At 35.5% G+C, this 23438-nt stretch overlaps 1 protein-coding gene across 3 annotated transcripts in view; it reads left to right on the forward strand.

The window, feature by feature from the left end:
• Positions 1 to 10842, forward strand: part of FSTL5 (follistatin like 5) — a gene marked incomplete at both ends in the record, with an annotated part of 244126 nt that extends 233284 nt beyond the window's left edge. For all 3 annotated transcript variants that reach the window (XM_084204181.1, XM_084204182.1, XM_084204183.1), the window contains one exon: positions 10140 to 10842. In XM_084204181.1, coding sequence (XP_084060307.1) covers positions 10140 to 10842 — 703 coding nt within the window. The remainder of the gene's footprint in view (positions 1 to 10139) is intronic.
• Positions 10843 to 23438: the final 12596 nt, after the last annotated feature.

The raw sequence follows: 23438 nt of genomic DNA on the forward strand, positions 1-23438 counted from the left end.
GATTTCAGCCAGATTTCTGTTTTGCAGGTTTGTTTACCACTACCAATACATAGAACATTCTACCAGTGATACTTCTACAATACATTTTCTAATTCGTTTATTGAAATCTGCTTTCTTGTTATGGAACAAAGCCACAAAATCCAGAGCAGGAAGCTGCACACGTTTTAAATTGTTTAATGACATTCAAGGCATTTTTGGTATAGCTATAAGGAGCATTGACATAACAGGTACATAAGAACAGTGAGATGTTTGAGAGGAAAAAGATGTTTTGTTCTTTCCTGAAAAGCAAAATACTCTTCTTGAGATTTGCCAGAGTCAATGCTAGTTAGGCTGAACAGACTTGATAAAGAAGTTGAGAGGAATTTCATGTAAACCCATCATTACTTCTTCTGAACCATAATAAACCATTTTTCTACATTAACAAAGGTTTGTTTTTCTAGTTTGAAAGCCCCCACCTTAAAGGATAGTGATCGAATAATTTATTTTGAGCAGTGAAAGGGAGCCAGCTATATAAATCCTGTGATATGATAATCTGCACTTTCACATTTTCTCATAAGTGAAAGTTGTATAGCATGTAAGGAAAATTTGGTTTTTACCTTTTATACCTGTTACAAACAATGGAACTTAAGGTGATGGGAATTTTGCAGGTAAAAACCTGAAAATTAGGTATGAAAAGAGAGAGGATATAAAAATACTTGTAAAAACTGGGGATATTTTTGAGTAATAATAATACCTAGTAAGGTTTCTAAAATTGATGCCTTTTAATATATGAATTTAGTGTTGGTGCCTCATGTCATAAGTTGCTTCTCAGTGGTGGGCAAGTTCTTGTGAGCACTTTGTTCCAAATAAAGATTTGATAAAAGATTTCCCTCACTCTGAGACATTTGATAATCTGATGAGAGCAAGAGAGAGGACTAATTTTGGTAGAGCAATAATCTGATTTGCTATAGGGATTACTTTGGCAGCTTGGCAATGAGAGTCTTCAGGTTGTTTTTCAGGAAATAAGATATTGGTAATTATGATAATTACTTTGGGAAAAGAATGATGGAGTTCCTGGGTTTACTGTTCTTTTTTTTTTTCTGTGTGTGTTACAAACAGGCTTATAGGTTCATAAAACATGGAGCAAAATCTCATATTTTAAATACATTTAAAATGCTTTAAAAATACTTTAAAAATATGGTCTTGAATTTATTTTGTGAGATGAAAGCAGAACTGATAATCTATAGTGTTGTTAACTTTGTCACTGTAATTATGTAACTTTAAATATGTGGGCGTGGTTTTTCATTTTTTTAGAAAAAGGCAATCATCCATACGATCTGCATTTTTTTTTAATTGCATTTTGCAGTTACCACGTTTTAGGATACTCTTCCCATCTCTTTGAAGTTGGTTTGGACAAGTAAATTTGAATTACCTCAGTTTCCCTTTGTCTGGGTTCTGTAAAACTCATTATGGAAAACTAATGACTCCCTATGGAGAGCTGTCCCCAACCAGCAGCTGAGCTCCCACTTAGTAGGAGCAGCAGCTGTTTTGGAAGAAGTTCAATTGTTGGACATAATGTTACCTGTTATGGAATACCCCTGGGGTAGCCCAGTGTATCACCTCCCAACCTTATCCAAACCTGCAGATCACTCATGGGAAAGGCAGAGCAAGAAACAGAGAAGGCCTTGGTGCTGTGCCAGCAGTGCTGAACAATAACTAAAACACTGGTGAGTTGTCAACACTTTTGTTCATACATTTAAAACACAGCACCATGCAGGTTGGTATAATAAAAATTAACTCCATCACAGCCAAATCTAGTATACTACTCTTACAAGAAACTGCTACAGATTTGCTAAGTATAATTAGCCCTAATTCATTTAAACTTTTATCACAACATATGGTCAAAAATCTTGAAAATCTGGGATTAAAATCATTATTGTTTATTCATATGGAGTAAGGGAAGAAAGAAGCAGTCATAGATTTCAAAGTTCTAGCATTTACTCCAATTGGAGTGATATGTCCACAGGGTGCAATTCCCACTTGTATTAACTGTACCATAAATTAGAAATCTAAAGATATGCTCTTATACCTGCCAGGTTTAAGTTACACGTGATTCCAGTATGCCCTGTGAGAAACACCTTCATGTGCTGATATTGTGCATTGTTTCACTGGATAGAAGAGACATAAGGGTTGAAATTGTCATAAATATTAATCAGAGATTAATGAGCAGTGGGAGGCTTCTACATACCAAGCTATAGGAGAGGAAATTTTGAATTGAATTTTCCATCATATATAAAACATTCCAGAAAAGTGAAGGTGTTCTCAACTATCATTTGCTGTTTTCCAACAGCCTAATCATAAAACCAGGCTAAATTAGCAGAGGTGGCAGGCATAATTTAATGACATAATTATGAATGACTGTATTTTTTAAGTTCTTTTAGATAGCCAAGTGCTTTGGATAGTTACAGTGTTATGGCTACTTTGGGGATTGGGTTCTATCTCTATAGAACTTGGAGTAGTAGTACAGACTTCTTTAGTCAGGTTTAATAGCTTTCCTTTACTCAGAATGGAAAAAGAAATCTTGAGAGAGTCAAAGCTCAGCACACGCACTTACAGATTTGGTTTGCAGAGACCTCACACAAAAGCCTCACTAATATAAATTTTGTGAAATTTCCCTATTTTTCTGGTGCTCTAGACACCACTGGAGGACAACATTTTCTTACCCTGTTTTATTACATACAGCTTTTTTGCACCTCCCAATCTATTTACCTGTGCAATCCAAAACTATTACCTTATTGACTTGTAATACTTTTTTCTTACAAATTTGGTAAGTACTATTTTTTAAAAAATAGTTGTTCTTGTCTCCTCATCAGAAAGATGAGATCCAATCTAGCAATGGAAGCAGAATTAATAATCTGGCACTGATATACTGAGATGGTTCATAATGGTGTAGAGAAGGGAAGAGAGATTCATCTGTTAGAAGGCAGCAATTAGGTTTTGGAGAGTTGACTGAAATTTGTTTGCAACTGATCATTGCTGTGTGTAAACAGGTAACTGTTCTGAAGCAGGTCTCCATGGTCTGACACCCTTCCCCCAGCCTAACCACCATGATCTTGTACCATTAGATCAATAAACCTCAAGAGAATGACCATTCAGCCCTAGACCATCTTTCACCACATTATATAGCTTTTATAGTTAATACAGTAACATTACAAGCAATTAATAAACCTTCTGAATTTGGAGATCAATGTGTTGTCAAGGACAACACATGCTAATTTTGAAAATATATGTGTGTATGAAAGATTGGCAATTGTAATATTATTAGTAACTTGTGTGAAAGTCACAGTTACTTAAGGTCAGAAACTGTAAGACAAGTTTTAAAAAACAGATGTTTTCTATACAGTGGATGGAGAAGTGGCATCACAATCTTAGGTCTGCAGAAGGGCTGATTCCTCTGCATTCTGCTTGTGTGTGTGTCTGTGAGCTAAGGGTTGTGTACAATCACAGTCATTTCATGAGATTTTAAGCACTTGGTTGCTTCTTTTCAGGCATTAGAATAGGCTGCCCTGGGAGGTGGTGGAGTCACCACCCCTGGAGGCATTTGTGTATGGATGATATGGTGATGTGGTTTAGTGGTTTAGGGGTTACAGTGGTAGTGCTGGGGGAGCGGTTAGACTGTATGCTCTTAAAGGTCTTTTCCAACCTTGATCATTCTATGATTTTATGATGCTTAGTATCTCACCATCAAATGTATAAGATTAAAATCTACTGTACCTATGCAATTTTGATTATATGAACATAGCCAAGAAAATGGTGTTTCATATATCCATCAGCTAGAAGAGGCAATGAGAACATTTTCTCTGACTGCTGCATGTACTTTAGGTTTTAAACATTTCAAATAGTCACTCAGTGATTCAGATAATGAATGTGATATTTTTGAAGCTACACCTACTTATCCTAGTAGATAGTAGTATAATCTTTACCTAGAGAGTCCCACCACAGAAAATTCATAATTTCTCTTGTAGTTGGTTGAAATGGCATATTTTCCCCATTGTTAGGAAAAATTACCTATTCCTAATTTAAAGTTTTCTGTTTTCAGTATGCAATCATTTTTATATTGGAATCAGCCTCTTGCATAAAACTATTGTTTCCATTCCTCAAATAATTTTCAGGATATAATAATCTGAATATAATAATTTTCCTTGCCCCTCATTTTTTTATTCCTTTTTAGAAGGGCAGAAATTGGAAAAAAACCATAAAGCATTCTTTAAGACATTCATAAAGTTTAATCTCCCCAGTGTAGAATACAGGTATGAGTATGTTGTATTATTTTTACTCCCTTGTCTTTATGCTTAAGAACTTTACAGAAGCTTTTGGGTCTTGGTTTTATTTTTGACTCATTAGACTCAGATTTCATATTGATTCGCATGTCTGCTATGATCATTAAATCCTTTTATAGTTGCTACTTTTTACTGTTCTATCTTCATGTCAGACTTTCCTCATTCACACGTGAAGTTGCTTAACTTTACACTTGGCCACCTTTGAACACATTTTGCTTGAATGAGCAACTGACTATAATGATTTTGCTGTCATTATGTACAACCTTAGTGTCATGGACATTCATAGATATTTACATCCAAATCATCTGTGAAAATTTTGTCAAGTATCAGCTTTTGTACCAAGAAGTTTCCTACAAAATGATGATTCTGCATTAAAAACTACATTGCATTACAGATAAATTATTTTTCTTTCAGTTATGAGTTTTTATTCCAAGAAAGCTATGCCCTCCTGATATTCAGTTACCTTCAGAAAGTTTTCTAATAAAAAAATTAAATTAGGTTTGTCTGACAAAGTTAATTTTTTCATAAACCCATGTTGACTGTGTTATATTCACGATTTTCTGTAATTCATTCTCATATCATCCATTTTATTATTTCCCTTGGATATGCATCAAGCTGTTCAGCTTAGCTGGGATACCTGACTTCGTCTTATGAATATTTCAACAATCTTTTTTTCTCAGACTTTGCAAATTTTCCTGTTATTCTGAGATTTATTAAAATGCTAAGAGCTAGTCAACTCTTTCAAAATTATTAGGAACACATTATCTAACCTGACACATATATGTCCCTATAAAAAACCTGTTTATCACCTTCCTCAGTCGCCAGTGGGTTTCTCATCTTAGGTAACAAAAGTATATTTTTTCTCATCCTTTGTTTCTTTCGTTTTTTAAACTATATCAGACAGTAAATTCTTAGCTTTTCTTATCAGTTTTCTTTGCTTCCCCTTTTCCCTTCTGTACTCTCCCTCCAGAACTTCATTTCTTTTTCCATCCTTATGCCTCTGCTTAGCAATTCTCAGAGACTCAGAATCAGTCTCACAAACCTCACAGGCACAGAAACAGACCTCTCTCAATTTGTTCAGCTTCTCAAAACTCCAGCCACACAGTTCTCACTGAGACAGGCAGACAAACATATGAAGCACACAGCTTGCAAAATCCTTTCACACACAGGAAGACTGGCAGCTTTAAATGATTTTCCCCCTCCCTTCTTTTTATCTCTATTGTTGGTCTGTTAGGGTATTTCCATCCCTGTCCAGTGTTACTGAATTTTAATTGGAGCACTGAAATGTTGCAGGCAGTATGACTGCCAAGAAAGAATTGTTTAAACAGTAGTATTGATAAAATCCTGTTAGTTCCAATAAATGGCTTTTGGCAGCTATTCTCCTGGTTTTGGGAAGGGTAGATCCTTCATGAAATTTTACCAACTTCTCTCCCAGCCAGGTCCAAAGTTACGTCTATTTTTAGTAACCAAAAGCATTATTTTGATGGAGTGATATTGTATACTCTTATTCAAAGTTATATATTTTTGTATGTTTTCCTCTCACATCTGTCTCTCTAGTACCTCTCTAGTAACCTGTAGCATGATAGGTTAGAAACCATGCTGGGCCTTAGATAAACTGTATTTCACCTGGACTATGCCAATGGATTATTATTTAGCCTTAGGCCAGTCATTCAGCTTTCTTTACCCTCTGTATTATCTGTACAGTGCTCTGAAATCAGTACCTATAAACTGCTATGTATGTTCTATACATTATTCTGCTCACACAACTGATCTCTCAGTGTATGCAGCTCCAGAAACATTACACTGTGGGCTAATTTTACATCTGTGTCCAAAGCAGTGACTTTTTAAAGTTTGAACTAGAAAACATTATAAAGCAAAAAGTCTTTTGCATGTTAATGTTACAAGAAAATGGAGTTATATTTTATCAGGGCTAGAGAAGACAGTTCTCTAAGGAAGGAAAGAGAGCCTATCTCCCAAACCTTTGTTTCCAATACAGAAGTAAATAGAATGCAATGAATAGCATGGATAGCTGTAAATAATTGTGAGTTGAAAATAAATAACCACTGAAAAAATGCATTAAACTGCTCTTTGCACACTTTATAAGTAAGATACATTGTAAACAGGCATTCAGGTATAACTGATTATCAGAATACATATGGTTAGCTGCTGTAGCATATAAAAACAAGTTCCTTAATAGCTCCAAAGCAAGGGACAGTAAATTTCACAAGTGCATTAAAAATATGACATCAGATAAAGTGGGTAAAATATTGAAGCCAGTTTCTAGAGTTTTCAGTTAAACTCAATTACTAAAGCTGAAGCCACTGTTTACCTCCCAGGAACAGTCTGTCCACAATACTGTAAACTTTTTACTTGCGGCTTTTTGGACTGTGAACTAAATATTACAAAGAGATAGATAAAGCTAGAAAAGAAACTAGTACCCTTATGTTATCAGCTGGTTTGTTTTAAAATGTGTTTGCTGGCTAAGTCTGGAGATCTGGAGGCCCTAGCTGCAGACAAGCATAATTTTTATTAAATCTGTCTCTGCTAGTGGGAAGGCTTACATCAACATTCTTCCACACCTCCTAAGATATTTCATTCACACTAACCAGGTTAGTCAACAAAAAACATTTAAAGGATCTTAATTATTCCCCAGTAGCTAAATTTATCCTGTTGACATGCATTGGGGGATGCTTATGCAAACCTTTTGAGTTTAGGGGATTTGTGTGAGAGAAGGTAGCAGCAGGCAGTGAGAAGCTGGAGTGCAGCCCAATGGCAGCATCCTCTGTGGGCAAAGCTAGATGCCAAACGTGTACAGTTGATGGTTCCCCTAGGGAAGGTAGACAAGACCTTTTTCTTTTAACCTTAGACAAGACATTCACATTTGGTAATCAAAGAGTTTATGTAACCAAAGTAAACGTGGGTTGAGTGTACCTGTGGTTCAAAAGCATACATTCTGGGAATAATATTTGAGAAGCAAAGATTAGTAACTTACATATTCCTCTTGAAATCAATAATATTTGGATGCAAAAAAGTCACATAAATTGATCGTTAACACTGTTTAATCAAATAATCATAAGGCAGATTTCTTTGAATCAAATTGATTGAATACTTCATTTTAATCACAATTTAAATCAGCAAGTACGAATTGCTGATTTAGATAATTGATGATAATCTTGTTTTGCATTTGTATTTTACTTTAGAAGAAGGTCATTATTATGACCTGGAATAATCTTTAGAAAAAAATGAATTGTCAAGCAGCACAAAAATTTCTTCTTCTTGCTCAATATGTGATAAATGAAAAAAAAAAAGTTTCGTTTTTGACCAGTTTAAAACATACCTATTTAGATTTTTAAATTTGTTTTGTGGGAGAAAAATGGTAAAGAATTCATTTGGGTTTTTAAGAAAGGACTACCTTCTTTTTAAAAGATTACTTGTGTTTTCTCTCACACATATATAGAATAAAATGTATCAAATCTATTGAAATATTAAATGACAGCTTTTATTTTTACAGAGGAGAATATGTTATTATTTTTATTCCAGTTTCTGAAAACAACTGGCCAAATATTAAGAAACATTTATAGACTTAATCATGTAGATGAGGACTGCTGTATTTTCAAAATCACAGTAAGGATTTGGTGTATGTTTATGTATATTGGAAAATTTCACTTGGATATAAGTCTGCGGTTTAATACCTATGCAAGCTAAAAACAACTCAGTGAGAGACGTTTCTTTCACTTTTAAAAAAGATTTCCTGATTTTTCCCATGACTATATATTGGTATGCTGAAAGAGAAAAAATAATATTTTCAAACCCAATGTCAGCTTGCCAGTCTCAAACAAAAAATGTACTGTGTGTTTGCAACTGAAATTGAGATCAAAAGTAGTTAAAGCAAAAACTCTCTGCACTGTGTTCTCTTATTAAAATAGATTAAATAATATTATAATAGTTTAAACTTAAGTTATTCAGTACCTGTCTTCACATTGACCTTAAAATTATGTATTTTCCCTATCTTCTTGTGAATACTCCTGTTTCTAGACGGTTCACTGATTTTTGCTTTACATGGTTATGTAAAAACACAATCAATAAGCCAATTCTATTGTCCTTTTATAAGCACTGCTCCTGTGTCTAACACTGGTTATTAAACATGGAGATGTGTAATGTCAGTGGTGTTACCTATTTAACCTTTTCTATTACAGGAAAATTTTGTGGATAATATAGCATAGGTCTCTTTCTTATAGCTGAAAAATACTTACTAATTGAAACCAGGAATAAATGAGTTAATGGCTACCCAAAAAGATTAAGAAACAGATGTTATGTGGCCAAAAAAATCGAAAAATAAATTCTGCCTAATGATCCCAATCTTTTTCTATGACAGAACAGCAGACATCGTGAATAGAAAAGTAACATTATCTTAAGTAAATTATCCAGACATAACTTCCAAAAAAGCTCACTCACACTTTGCTGACCAAGATGATTGAATTAATGTATTTATAAGTGGCTGAATAATTAAAGACAAAATTGATCTTATAATCAGATCAAATTGTAATTCTGCACAGTGTGATTCACACTGAGCCTTCGTTGGGCAGGATTTGGACCAAATGAAATCCTAAGGTCCCTAACAATTGAAATAGTTCCTTAGTTCTGTGCTTTTATGATACTGAAGCAGTATGCAAGGATTTTGGAAGGTGGAGCTAAAATTAAAAGTGTTCTTACATCAGTTCAGTAGAAAGTGCAAATGTAATTCACCCTACCTTGTGCTGAGGGACTGCCTGAACAATGTCCTGAAACGGTTTTTGCCTGTTACTTTGGCAGGTCACTGATTAGTAAGTACACTGGGGCTACAAGTATAGTGTGAAAATTTTGTGTTAGTGTCAACTCAATTGTTGGGACATTCTGGCTGTCATATGGCTTTATATCAAAAGGACATGAAAGGTATTTTTAGATTATAATCATGCAGCCTCATTTTTAGGATCAAAGATTCAGAGGAAAGTGCCAAGAAATGTGCCAAAAGAAAACAGCTGTTTGGGGAAAGTGCTGTGTAAGCTACTTAGATAAGTAAAGCTAATATACTTTCACATGGCTCCATAATAGGTAGAAGTATCTTTTCTGCATATATATATATATATAGTCAATTGATTGTGCAGTCAGAACATATACGTTACCATTAAAGAATAGTGACATAGTTATATTAAAAGGTTACAATCAATCAGCTCTAGGATTTTAAAATGTAACCATATTATTCATGTTCAGTGAAAGTTTCTTGATGTATGAAAGAGCATAAAGGATCATTGAAATTGTAAGAAATATGGTGTTTGGGTAATTAGGAGGCATAAACCTAAATCCTTTTATGATTTTCATTTCTATTGAATTAAAATAAGGAAGATTCAGATAATGATCTGAATAAAAATGAGCGCTGGGTTAAGCTGATGTTCCCAAGTAAGTTGAAGAGCTCTATGAACTGAATTCAAATGTCTGGGATGTGGTCTCTATTGATATTTAATTTTTTTCTCCTTCCTGGCTTTTGTAAAAGTTAGAAGTGACTAGATATAAAAAGTAATGGTTTACTTCTTCCCTGCGTCAGTAGGAAAAAAGAATTTTCCCATTAATCAAATAAATGGGTTTTAGGCATTTTTTTAATGCATTCTAAATTACAACTCTAAAAATAAAATATTATAAACTGCTTAATATCTGAAACATCTGAAGCTGAGATGTATAGCAATACACTGTTGCACATATTATCTCCTTTGCTCATGGTGTTTTCCCCATTCATATATTATGCACACAGTAACTCTGACTTTGGTTTTGTGCATTTCCTTTCAGGTTTGGATATATTCTTCACAAGGACGAACCCGTGCTCCAAAAAATTGATCTAGAAACGATGTCGTACATCAAGACAGTTAGTTTAAAGGATTATAATTGCATTCCTGAGTCACTGGCTTATACACATCTTGGAGGATATCTTTTTATCTGCTGCAAGCCTGACACCACTGGGGCTGTCCTGCCGCAGCTCATAGTGGACAGCGTTACCGATTCCGTGATCGGATACAACGGCGACGTGACGGGCACGCCACACGTCTCTCCAGATGGACACTACCTTCTCAGCATTGATGATGCTAAAGGCCTCCTGAGGATCCAGTCCATAACAGTGAGAGGAGAAATACAGGATGCGTTTGACATTCACACTAATTTGCACATATCTGATGTAGCTTTTCAGCCGTCCTTCACGGAAGCTCATCAATACAACGTCTACTGCAGCTCCAGCACACAAACTGATGTTCTCTTCATGGAGCTCTCTTCTGGCAAGGTGAAGATGGTGAAGAGTCTGAAGGAACCCATGAAGGCAGGTGAATGGCCTTGGAACAGTAAGAACCGTCTTATCAAAGACAGTGGCCTTTTTGGTCAGTATCTCATGACCCCTTCCAAGGAATCTCTGTTTATCCTGGATGGACGGCTCAATAAGTTAAATTGTGAAATCACCGAAGTTGAGAGAGGCAACACAGTAGTTTGGGTTGGGGAAGCATAAGAATCTGTGTTAGATATTTACTGAGTTAATAGTTTTACAGTACATTGCACTTAAATTACCCCATTCTTCAAATTTACACAATTCTAATTTTAAATTGTTAGGCCCTTCTATACTGGTTGTTTCTTTGACATGTGCACAATTTGAATCAGCTTCCAGATAAAGTGACTAAAATGATGGCTATTTGATAATGGTACTCCTTATTAATTATCAGCTAAGATTGTGTTGTTTGAAATAACTAAATGTTGAAATTGATGATAAGTATAATAAATTAGTGTAAAAAAAGAATAAAAAAAAAAACAACCAAAAAAGCTTCAGGAAATTTAATATGATACTTTGCATTTGTAAATGGAAGACTTAAATATTATTCAAATTTTGGTTTTTTTTGCTTCAGACACAGAACAAGAGCTATTGTACAACAAACTTTGACTCCTTAAGCTGAAATGTTATGTCCTGTCCAGTCCACTCTTAAATCTTTTTGTGCCTTGAAGCGAAAGTCTCACAAGAAAGACAAACATAGAAATTATAAAATTTATTCCCACCGTGGCTACAGGATTGCTTGTCATTGGAAACAAAGTTCTTCTATCAAATTCCAGATGACAAGTTGTGCAACATACATGGACAGGAAAAAAAAAAAAGAAAAATTGTATTTGCAGTGTTTTCTGATCACTGCGTTTTGGAGTTTATTTTTATGGTGTCTTAGTTGAGAAAGCTGCTTGCAGAAGCTTTACCTTTTTTTAGAAAAAAAAAATAGATGCTAGGTTTTTCAGCTATCACAGGGTGTCGCCAGCAAGTAGTTTCAAGCCTACTGAAGAGAAATATTGCACATCCTTTCAGAATATACCACATTCTTAAAACCTGGCATCACAAAGCTTCACTTATATCATTGAGGAAACTGTTAATTAAACATAAAGAGAATGCATTTTAAGAAAATGAGAATTCAAAGAACTGAAGTCTACGACCAGTAGATAACATTTTTCCTTATTCATTGTACCATTGATTCCTATTTGTTAAACCATTTGGTTAGCTCAACAGATTTTCTAGTTTTTGCATCCAACTGGATTAGTGCATAAAAAACCAAGACAAAAACAAAAAACAAACAACAAAACTTTGTATTTTTTATAGTTTGTTTACTTAGTAATCTAATATAACACTGGTTAAGCATGTAGATGGGAAAAATAAGATTCCCAGAAGTAGAATACCAAGTCAATAGAAAGCCAGCAGTGAACATCTATCCAGACTCAGAGCAATGACTTAGAAGTTCAAGAGTATTTTTATTTTTATTATGTTTTTGCTAAAGAATGCTTATAAGCTCTTAAAATGACCTCCATTTACTGAAGGCAATCAGAAAAAAAAAAATCTTTTTTTAAACAAAGTTTTACTGCAATTTAGATTGTGTAAAATTGCTTTGAAATCTGGAATTTTCTAGCATTGTAATCTTGTGTGCATTGAGCATTCTGCCCTGTGTGGTACAGTAGATCTCTCTTTAGCTTGAGCGAACCTCCTGGTAAGTAGCTTTAACTGAGATAAAAATTTGCTTACATTTCTAGCTCCTGAATCTATTTTCCTTTTTAAGAACTCCTCTCCATTGTGAACAAACAATAATCATGTAAACTGTCTGTTACTCAACTGCAGTAGTCTGTCTCATGCAGGTTTTGTTCTGTAATTTATACCACGTGAATGTTCTGTATGTAGAAAATGCTTGACAAAAGGAGAATAAACCCCATAAATTTTAAACAGTCCTGACTTTGGTGAATCATCCAATCATCCACTGAGCTGGCAAGTAAACTGACTATTCAAAAGCACCTATTATTTTAAATGGATATATGAAAATAGATGTATTTTTATATATGCAAAATCATATGTGGTGTGGAAAGAAATTTTTTTAGAAAAGCTTAACTGGAGAAGTTTCCTTTGGCTGCTACAAAGGAAAGCTCATCTTATACCACAAGCTCATTATTAGCACATCGAAAGCACAAGTACAGGCTGAGTGGGTAATGGGTTGAGGCAGCCTTTGGGAGAAAGACTTGGGAGTGGTTTTAGATTAAAAGCCCAAGACTCAGCAGTGTGCATTTGCAACCCAGAAATCCAACTGCATCCTGGTCTGCATCAAGTGAGACATGACCAGCAGATTGAGTGGTGTGATGATGATGATGATGATGATGATGATGATGATGATTATTAATAATCATTAATTCTACTTCTTTTTTGACAATATTGTCCAGACTGTGTGTGTAAACAATGGCCACAACTTCTCACCGTTGTTTTTTCAGTGAAGTTAAACAAATATTGTTGCTCTCATAGCTCTTCTAGTTGAAGTTCAGCTTTCTCAAATATAAGTGGCCTGACTGAAGCTTTAATCTGAATAAGGGGAAGAGCTGGAACCTGTTTCCATTTTTTTGCTGGCATCTCTATGAGGAAAGCTGATGTAAGCAGGTGTTTTCAACCCAGAGAGGCAACATCTCCAGGGAGGCCTAATAGCAGCCTGCCAGTACCCATGAAAGGTTATAAAAGAGACAGGGTTAGAATGTTCATAGCTGTGCAGCCTGCCAGTATCCATAAGAAGTTATAAAAGAGACAGGGTTAGATTCTTCGCAGCTGTACATAGCAGGAGAACAAGACAGCAGCATAAATTAAATCAAGAGTTTCAGGCTGGATATAAGGAAAAGCTGTGATGACAGTCAAGCATGTTGGGAGCATGTTGCTTAGAGAGACTATGCAGTCTCCATGCTAGGAGTTTATGAACAACTGTCTGGATTATGCCTATCTGACCTTTAGTGGAACCAACTGGGACTAGCAGTGTTGGACTAGAGACCTGCCAAGCGCCCTTCAAACCTCAGTTGTCTTGTGATTCTATCATTACAGCTTGGGGATGGAGACTTAATTTGTTTTAGTTTAAGTTTCTGATTGAGTTTAATGCAAAACCTGCAAGTGTTCTAGTTGGGCTAAAGCATGGCCTGAGCAAAACTCAAAAAACAGTATATTTTGTCACTTGAAATCCTTCACTCGGAACATCTCACTTTAAATCAAGAACATTCTCATTTACAATCTGGAACATGTTTCTTGGATTCCAGGAAATCCTAAGCTGATTGCAGAAGTTTTAAAGGATGAAGTATGCAGAGGTAAGTGCTTCTTTTGATGTATCTGAATAGCTATGGGAGAGGGAAGGAGGACTTGAGAAAACCATTGTAGATAAGATCTGAGTATGTGTCCAAATACGAACACAACCACTTAAGTGTATCCTTAGTCACAGATTGTCTAGTAAATGTTTTCTAGGCATTTATAGTATGGTTCAGAGGTGGAATAGAATTATCTGTTAAATTACTAATCAATCTGAGATAGGAGAGCTCATGCAATAACTGTGGTCGTGTCTTCAAAAGAATCACTGTAACACAGGCAAAGTCCTGTTCACTTTTCATCAGTTTGTCCTTTGCATTTTGGTCTTCATCTTAAGCAGTTCCTAAAGAAACCTACTGAAAACTTTGTGTTGAGGCTAGCAACTAAAATGTAGAACACATAAGGATTTTTAAAAAGACATATTTAAGCATTATTTAGCTGTAATGATCCATAAATATGACAAATGTTTTTGTGAAAACTGTTGTCAAATGAGAAAAAAACTTAGTAACAACTTAGTGTCTAAAAATCCTAATTTCAGCCAAGTTCAGAAAGCAGCAAGATAGAGCATATGAGGTGAGAGAGAGGAAAAAGTCATTCAGTACATACATCCACTAATTAGGGAGATGTGAGATGGAGCCCAGCAGTTGAGAACCTTTGCACTTGGACCACAGTGACACTGCTTCACTGTGACCAATCTCCCCGCAATGGAGGAAGACTTGGAGGAGAAGGGCAAAAATAATGAGCTCAGGGAAGAATGTCAAGAATGACCAATTATTCTAAAGAAAGCTGCATTTTTTTAGGGGGACTGAAAAGTAAACTTTGGCTGAGATACACAACTGTACCATGAGTCATCAGGTTGTATAAACAGCTTTTGCTGAGATAATTAGTGGAGGCTACTGCTCTGAGCTAGCCGGAGCAGCATGGGGGCAGAAAGTGTACATGTGGCTCAACCCAAGGCTGAGTTTGAAAGCTGGCCAGCTACTAAAATGAACTTTGAAGAGAGTAATGGGCTTGACCTGGTTCATCCCTGTACTCCTTTCTGGGGGCTTGACACACCCAGCGCCATGATGATGGGAGTACGGGGACTGGAAATGGGAACCATGTGTGCATGGTGATTCAACTGCCCATTGCAATAGCTACCTCGTGTTCCTGGTATGATTTCAGTGTGCTGCTGTAATACCCTATGAAATCAAAATGCTGTGAAACAACAATTATATAAAGTAAAATTGATATTAAACTTTAAATCCTCCTAATGTGGAACCTCTTAAAGAACCTAAAGAACAGAGGGTGTCCAACTCCTACCTCCACACACTATCAGTCCATTCTATGTAATACTGGAATTTTAAAAAAAAATTAAAATCCTCACTTGCAGTGCTTCATGGTATCACAATAATTAAATTTGGAATAAATGGGTGAAATCCCACTTATGCTGATGTTAGGAGCATTTTGTTTTATAGTCAGTGAGTATGGCATTATGCAAAACACAATAATGGCAACAAAAGCAGTGGGGTGAACTATTTCCTTGTTATATTAAGGAAGGAAGAGATTCTGATAAGTTTGGAACCTGAGAGTCAAGAGATCATCTTCTAAGATATGTTTATATTTTTTTAGCACAGGTAATTCAGATTCCAGGTTGTTCAAGGAGTTTTATGTTGGGGTGTTTTTGTTTGGATTTGAAGGGTGTTGATGGGTTTTTTTGTGGGGAAGGGGGACAGAGATTTTTTTTTTGTTTAAATAATAAGAAATTTTCAGAGAAAGTACTAACAAGACCATGAGTCAAAAATCTATTAACACTACTGATAAAAATTCATGAACAGGAGTTAAAAATACTATTTCACTTGAATCTATCCTGCCTGTCACCTCTTAATGGGTTAAATGCCCTGTTGGTGTGCTACTACTTTAAAAATGATTTAAAACTGTCTTCAGTGAGCTATCTTTCACAAAGTATGACAAATTCAGTTACTGATAAAAGACTGAAAGATACTGAAATTGCTTTTTTCTATTTAGAACTAATGCATGAAAGATTGCTTCTTCTAGCTTATGAATATTAAACTTGTTCTTATTTTAATCTAATAGATGAAAAAAATAGTTTCCTGTTATTAGTCATGATGGTAATGTTCTTATTTTTAATCTTCTCAAGGTATGTGTCCTTTACACATGGATGGATAATACTTCTCTCATTTTGCAATGCTTCTTTTTATATTTTTTTCTCTAGTAATGAAAACTTAGGTATATGCTTTCCATTTAACTGTCATTAAACCTCTGACAAAAAAAAAAAAAAGTATTTGCCTGGTAATATTTTTCAGTACTGTCCTTGTATAAGATTCAAGAAAAAAAGCGAACAATAATTCACCATACCCCAGTAACTTCCTGGAATCTTCCACAAGAAGATTCCTTCCCCCCTCTGACCCTCATCTCAGTAGACCTGTGCTAAATAATTGCTAATGCTGCAGCCAATACTGCAAAGAAGTAGAAGAAACAGCATAAGAAAAATTATTGCATAAATGAGAAGGGAAGAGGAGCTAAGTCTCCAAGTTACGGAAAATTAGTTTTTAAGTGTTCTGATTAAAACTGTAAATAAATATCCATTTTCTCTGTGTTGACTGTAAAGATTACATAAGGAGATACACTTGTAAAGTGTACTTGGATGCTGTTTCCAAATAAACTTTCTCCCTATACTTTGAGAGCAGAATGACATAACTGAATGCTGTTCAGGCTGGATCTCCATGTCCTCTCCTCCACCATTCGGTAGCTCCTGGGTCCTTTGAATTTCCAGTTAGATGGACATCTGGGATGGCATTTGTGCTTAGAATCACAGAATCATAGAATGACAGAAACACTGCTCTCTTCCATGATCAGCCCATTCCAGTGTTTAATTTCAGTGAAGAAATCCTTCCTGATATCTGACCTGAACCCCCCTGGTGCAGTTTGAGGCTGTTTCCTCTTGTCCTGTCACTGATTGTCTGGGAAAGGAGGCTGACCTCCACCTGACTACACCCTCCTTTCAGGCAGGTGTAGAGTGTGATAAGGTTACCCCTGAGCCTCCTTTTTCCCAGATTAAATAACCCCAGCTCCATCAAGTGCTCCTTGTAGGACTTAATCTCTAGACCCTCCATTAGCTCCAGTGCTTGACATGTTCCAGCAAAGTCTTCCTTGCAGTGGTGGGCCAAGAACTGGAAAGAGTATTCAAGGTGAGGCTTCACCAATGCCAAGTAGAGAGACAATCATTTTCCTGGTCCTGCTGGCATTGATATGTTGTCCTCTTTTACCTTGTAAGCTTAAATGCAAGATTTATCTATGGGAGAGAGCCTCTCTCCCACAAGATCAGCATGACCTTTGGAGTTGTATTTGATGCTCAGATCAGTTTTGGCTAAAATGATTAATCATTTTCATCTTAAATCATATTACATTTTCACAAATATTGCTTTTACTTTACCTATTTTGCTAAACTCTATTTACCTTGGATGATCCCAGTCTTGTGCTGGAGATTTTCCTCCCTCTGAGTGTTTTGAAAACCCAAATAGAACACCTCTTATTTATTTCACTGAAGAGAGGTGTTTGCCTTATTTTTGCAGGCAGGAACATTATCTTCAGTTTAGTACAGAATCTTCAGTGTTTTGGGGCTCAGAATGTGATGAAGATAAGCCTTGGTTCCAGATTTCAAACCAAACTTTAGATACAACTTTCTAAAGCACAGGGTCTAGGAGAATTCCAGTCAATGCCATGACGCTGCTGTTTTGGACTAAGGTCGGAGAAGTTAAAATATTTTATTTTTCATCATCATTTTTGATACTAGTTTTGGGGTCCATAACCTGCTGTTCTGTAAGAGAAATCTTCTGTAACAGAAATCTTGCTACGTGTGCCATCTTCCCTTGTGCTGATAGCAGAAATGATTGTGTGTTCCCATTTTTCGTGCTTGCCCTCATTTTGTTTGCTTATGTAAATAAGTGTGCATGAGGCACAATAAAGCCATGATGTTCCAAGGGTAGAGGCCTCCTAGGAGGGGATGAACTGCTAGTTAACTACTAGCCATAATGGAGAAATAACCAGAAATATTTGTACATAAATGAAGCCTTCTTCAAGAAGACCTAAGTATCTGATGTGCTTTATCCTAAAAAATGAAGGGCTTATTTGACCATCACACATACATGAGAATGTCAAATACATTACCTGGTGCTCCACAGAGTATTTTTCTGGTTTCCTAAACATTTTAAATGTGCCAAGGACAAAATGTTCTCAGTTCATCAAATGTGATTTTTCTTTAAGTCTTTCATTAATTCTATTATGATTCATTAATACTATTATGATTTACACACCTTACAGAGAGATGATAATTTAGTAATATGAAAATAAGATAAATTAAATTTCTCCATTGCTTCTCCAAATATACTTCCATTTAAATAATAAACTTTTGGGGAATTTAAGGCATTTTATTCCCACTCAAATTTTTTCATATCAATATAATTCCAAATCATTCTTCTATTCTTCAAAAACCTCTTTCTCCCTGATACATAGGCATATAATAGAAAGCTAGTTAAATAGAAAACTCTTATCCTGTTTTTATTCTAACCTTCAGTAATTCTTAAGTATTAGTTTATACAAGTGAACTAAATTGTTGAAATTCAACAACTCTTCAGCAAGTGTTGTACTGCCAGTCACATCTTCTCTTGTTGTTCAAGGCAATCCTTGTTTTAAATTGTGACCCTCACATTTGTATAAGTGTTTGAACCATTATATGTACCTAAGAACCACTTAGCTTGTAGAACAAGCATAATTTTGTAATATTCCTTTTCACACTGACCTGAACAAGTATGATGTGTTTCCTTTAAATTAAAAAAAACATATTTTTTCACAGAGATTTTTTTAGTATCTAAAGTCAGGAATTCACTGAGTCCAATTACCCTTTACCTGTAACATGGCTTTCCCTCTCACTATCCATTGAGTAACAAAATGCTTTGCAGTATTTACATCAAAATACTGTAGTGCCAGACAGTGAATAGGGAGAATGATATTAATGTTGCAATTAGTGATCACAAAAAATATCTTAAGAATCTAAGGTCAGAAAATAGTGAAATATTTTAAAATTTCAGCTACACTCAAGCCATTAAATAAGAGTACCCATAGTATAGGAGGAAGTCAAAAGTAGAAAATATGCTTTTCTATGAACACTTTGCCTTCTAATTCAAAATGGTATCATGTATTATTGATTTTAAATACTATAATTCTTCTGGCCTTTTCAAATACACACACCATTGAGGAAATCATAGATGACTAGAAAATTTCCATAAAGTGCTGTTAAGTAAGTGCATTTAATTTTTCTTAATAATTTTAAACCATATGTTAAACTGCTTCTTAGAGGTTTCCCTTTTTAGTGTTGCTTGTCCCAACATTTTACTTTGTGCATATAATTTATCCTCTGTCTTCTCATAAACAGTGATTCCATCCAGAATATTTGTTTTAATCAGTTTTAAATATCAAGCAATACTTTTTGTCTGGACAGAAATAACATACTCTGCCTTGTTCCTGAAAGTTTAAAGTCATTTAGTTCCAAGTTCTATGAACTCCCTTTATCCTTCTCCTCTGAGTGAGATCTTGATAGTTTTCAGTTCAAGAAAGGGCATCCCTCTGTCAGGAAATTTTTGTCAGAAATTCTCAGAGGAACTGCTTTGGCACTGTATATCAAATCCTTAAAGCAAAGTATTTGATACACAAAATAGGATTTGTTTTCCCTCTGGCTGTTTGAAAGATATCATTGCAGAAGTAGATGCACAGAATCAGAATTTGGGAAGAACAAAAACCTTAAAACACCTTTTTTTCCTTAGTGGTGTTCATAAGGCCATGTTAACAGGAGAGTGGGGGCATAGAGTTTAAATCTCTAAAGAAGTCTGAGCATTTTGGATCAGCATTTTGGAGAACAATTTACCTTTATTTAACCTGGTTTTCTAGTGTGTTTAAACCAAGATGGACTGTCCTCCAGGTGTTTGGTAACTAGAACAGGAAAATGCCCTTTGCACACTCCACTGGCAAATTCAGATCCTGAACAGACCTGAGAAGAAAACATTAAACTACAGAAAAATACAAGAAAACAAAAATGTATTTTGTTATTACAGTACTTAATCTGCTTTAATAATCACAAATAAGGTGCAGTCTTTTGCAAGAATTTTGCAATATATTATCAAATATTATACAGTAATCTGCTTGGATTTCATCTGCTACTTATTGTGATTCAATCGATTTTAGTGAAGTTGTTCTTGTCTTCCAGTAGGATACATTAGACTCAGTTTCAAGTTACTGTTTCTGAAAGTGCTGAATATCCAAGATTTGTGGAGAATGAAGCGAGTCTGTTGTATTTTGAGAAGAGTGCCACTGAGCCACACACTGCAGAGTCATTACAGAGCAGACACAATGGTTTTATCCAAAGTACGTATGATTTGAGGATGTCTGGGTTTTCTCTAAATGAATTAAAACATGTAATTCTATGTCCTAGACTGCTGAAGGGTAAAATTTATCATTAGACCTGTCATCTTGGTGCTTATATGTGCTTAATATTGTTTGAGCATCTCTGTAAAGAAACAAAAATGATGGAGGAGTGGACTGAAAAAGAATTTGGCCTGAACTTTGGAGCTGGGAGTGGCATTCACACACACAGATGAAAGCCCTGAATCTTCTAATGCAGCATGGAGACAGCTGGTGTTTCAGGAGAAAACTTGATAGAACTCATTGAGCTGAATGGCCTTTCTTGCTTTACTCATTCCAATGTAAATAAATCAGATGGCAATATCCAGGCTTTTGGATTTATATTGAATATTGCAGATGGATTTTTATTAATTTGATCAGATTAGGTATTAATTATTAATTATTTATCAATTTGATCAGAATGATATCAAGGACAGGGTAAGAGCATCCTAAAGGATTAGACCCTAACATTTGTCTGAAGAGCCTACTGTCTGCTGACATGGGTCTGAAATAAATCCTCAAATTGTTCAGAATTGTGGGAATATAGTCAAATCTTGATATGCCCCAGAAACAGACCCTTTGTCTTCTGGAAAAAGTATCAAGGAAGCTGATATGCAGAGGAGAATTTAGAGGCCCAAGTGAAGAAGGCAGGTAAGCACAGCTTCTATGGATCTAAATTTTGTATTCAGACATTTTACATGTTTCATAGGTCTAAAAAACTTAGTCAGGAATCCAATGGAATTCACAGCATGTGAATGGAAGTTTTGTGAAAAAAGACAAGTGTATTAAGCATTATAATTCCTTGTGCCTCAGCAACCCTATTACAAATTACAAATTACTTTTTCAAATAAAATGTGGACAAGTTCTAACCAACACAGTCCACATGTTACTACTACTATAAGCATAAAATAAGCAAATATTTTCTCCTGTTTATAAGACATTGGTTCTGATCTCAAGGCAAGTCAAGCAAGCCCTGACCAATTTTGATTCCATGAGGTTTAAAATACCAGATAAAAAAGTACTGGGACAAACAATGACATACCAGGAAAGTAGTTCAATTTGTTTTTCTCTTTTAAGCAGTAATAGTGGCCATTTGAAAAAAAAGCTGAGTAAGCTTTTTGCTACTGCACTGCAATAGCTGCCATTTAGTTTTCACACTTTTGCAGATTATAAGTAAATGCCAGAATTTCTAAGAGTTGCTCCTCTGCTGCACAAAGTAACTATTGTGCCTTTTCTCTTAACTCTGGAAAAGCATGCAAACAAGACCCTGCAAGCAGGAAATCTTGGGGCTTCTTCAGTTTGTTACATTAATACTGTCAGAGTCCGGTTAAAAATTCAGCATGACTGGGACAAACAAACTTTAATCGGCTTACTGGAAGCCTCAGTCACAATAGTGCCACTGTTCTCATTGTTAGCATTCCTTTGTTTTAAAAATTCTGAAAGGTTTTCTTTTCCTCCATGATATTCTCTCTTGCTAATACCCGAATGGGAGCAGTATGTGGCTGTGTGCCATGTCTCATTTTTATGCTGAGCATTGTGCGACATTCTGAGGCAAACACCTTTATCCTGGAAACCCACAAGTGCTCAGTGGGATCCTCTGGCTTACTCAGCACACAATGCCAAATTGTGTTTGAATTTGTCAGCAACTTTTGTCACAGTCTCAGGCAAGATGCTACCAGCAGGGTCTTTCCAGTTTCTCCTCTTTAGTGTTCCTTCTTAACATACCCTGAAAAAGCCAACAAGGGCAATTTTTTTCTGGGAAGGAAAGATCTAACAAACATTTAGACCTACATTAGCCTGTTTACAGTTGGACCCAATTTTAAAAGTCTTTTACAAACTAAAAGATTATTCCAGCACTTTTCCATATTGAAAATAGAGATTAGAAATAAATTGAGATTCTGACGTGACATTTCATTAATACCTTATCCAATGGCATTAGCATTTTCATATGTGGCTTGGAAATAGCAAAAAGTACTATATTCTAAGATGCCTTTTCTGTAGCTCTCTCCTCATCAATGAATTGGACTAGCCTACATTCAAGTAATGTTCCTCTGCCTTTCTAGTTTCATGCAAAGCCCTGAATCACTGCTGTTGGGTTTCTAGGCACCAGACAGAAACTGTACACTGTCCAAATCCCACTGTTTTTATTACTCCAGTCATTTCACTGTCCATGGCTTTTCGTACAAACCTTTAATCAAGAGTTCTGCTGGATTCAGCTTTTCAGGGAAGCTCTATGAGGGATTACTGTTTTCTTGACCTAGATCATGTTGTCATGAGTGAAATGTTAAAATCTCTTCATTTCTATCAAAGCTGAGTACCCTTGCAAAGAGCCAGAACTTGAACTTTTCAGTATGGGGAAAGTCAAATTTAGGTTGCCTGTTTGCACAGCTACTCTGTATTTTAACTGGTGTTTGTAGGACTATGCTTTTAGACTTTACTAATATGGACTTTGTTAAAACGTTTGGGAGTTTTTAGGTCTTAAAGAGTAAAATCCCATTTTTCTTCTGTGAGGTTTTGTGGCATCCAGGTCAGCAACAGTGCAGTCAGCCTAAGTCTGGGTAGACTCTGTCTTAGTATCTTCTCTGCTCTCTGGAGGGTTTTACTGAAGGAACTGAATGCTGGATTGGTTTCTTTCCATCTTTACATTCTTGTTGTACTCTTTCGTGTTTTCAGATTTGTTAAACTTTAGTAACTGTCATCGCTGAAAGGAATTTCAATGAAATATATGCAAAGGGGATTTTCCTGCAACTGACATTTTACTTTTTACATTACTCTACAAACTTCACAAAAGAGTTTTCTTGAATGACTGATGCAGGTACAATTGAAATTGTTTAAGAGCAGCAAGTTGTGTTTCTTGAAATAATGTTTTTCCCTTTTCTTTATCCCCAGTCTTCACCCATTCATTTTGTCTGCAATGTGTTAGAAAAGCCTGATGATAAGAATAAGAATTCTTATTCTTATTCTGAAAAGCATGTTCTAAGAATAAGAATTCACAACAACACATCAAGGACAAGTTGAATGGAGCT

The sequence above is a fragment of the Fringilla coelebs genome, assembly GCF_963513975.1.
Source record: "Fringilla coelebs genome assembly, chromosome: 4".
In the NCBI taxonomy this organism is placed as follows: Eukaryota; Metazoa; Chordata; class Aves; order Passeriformes; family Fringillidae; genus Fringilla; species Fringilla coelebs.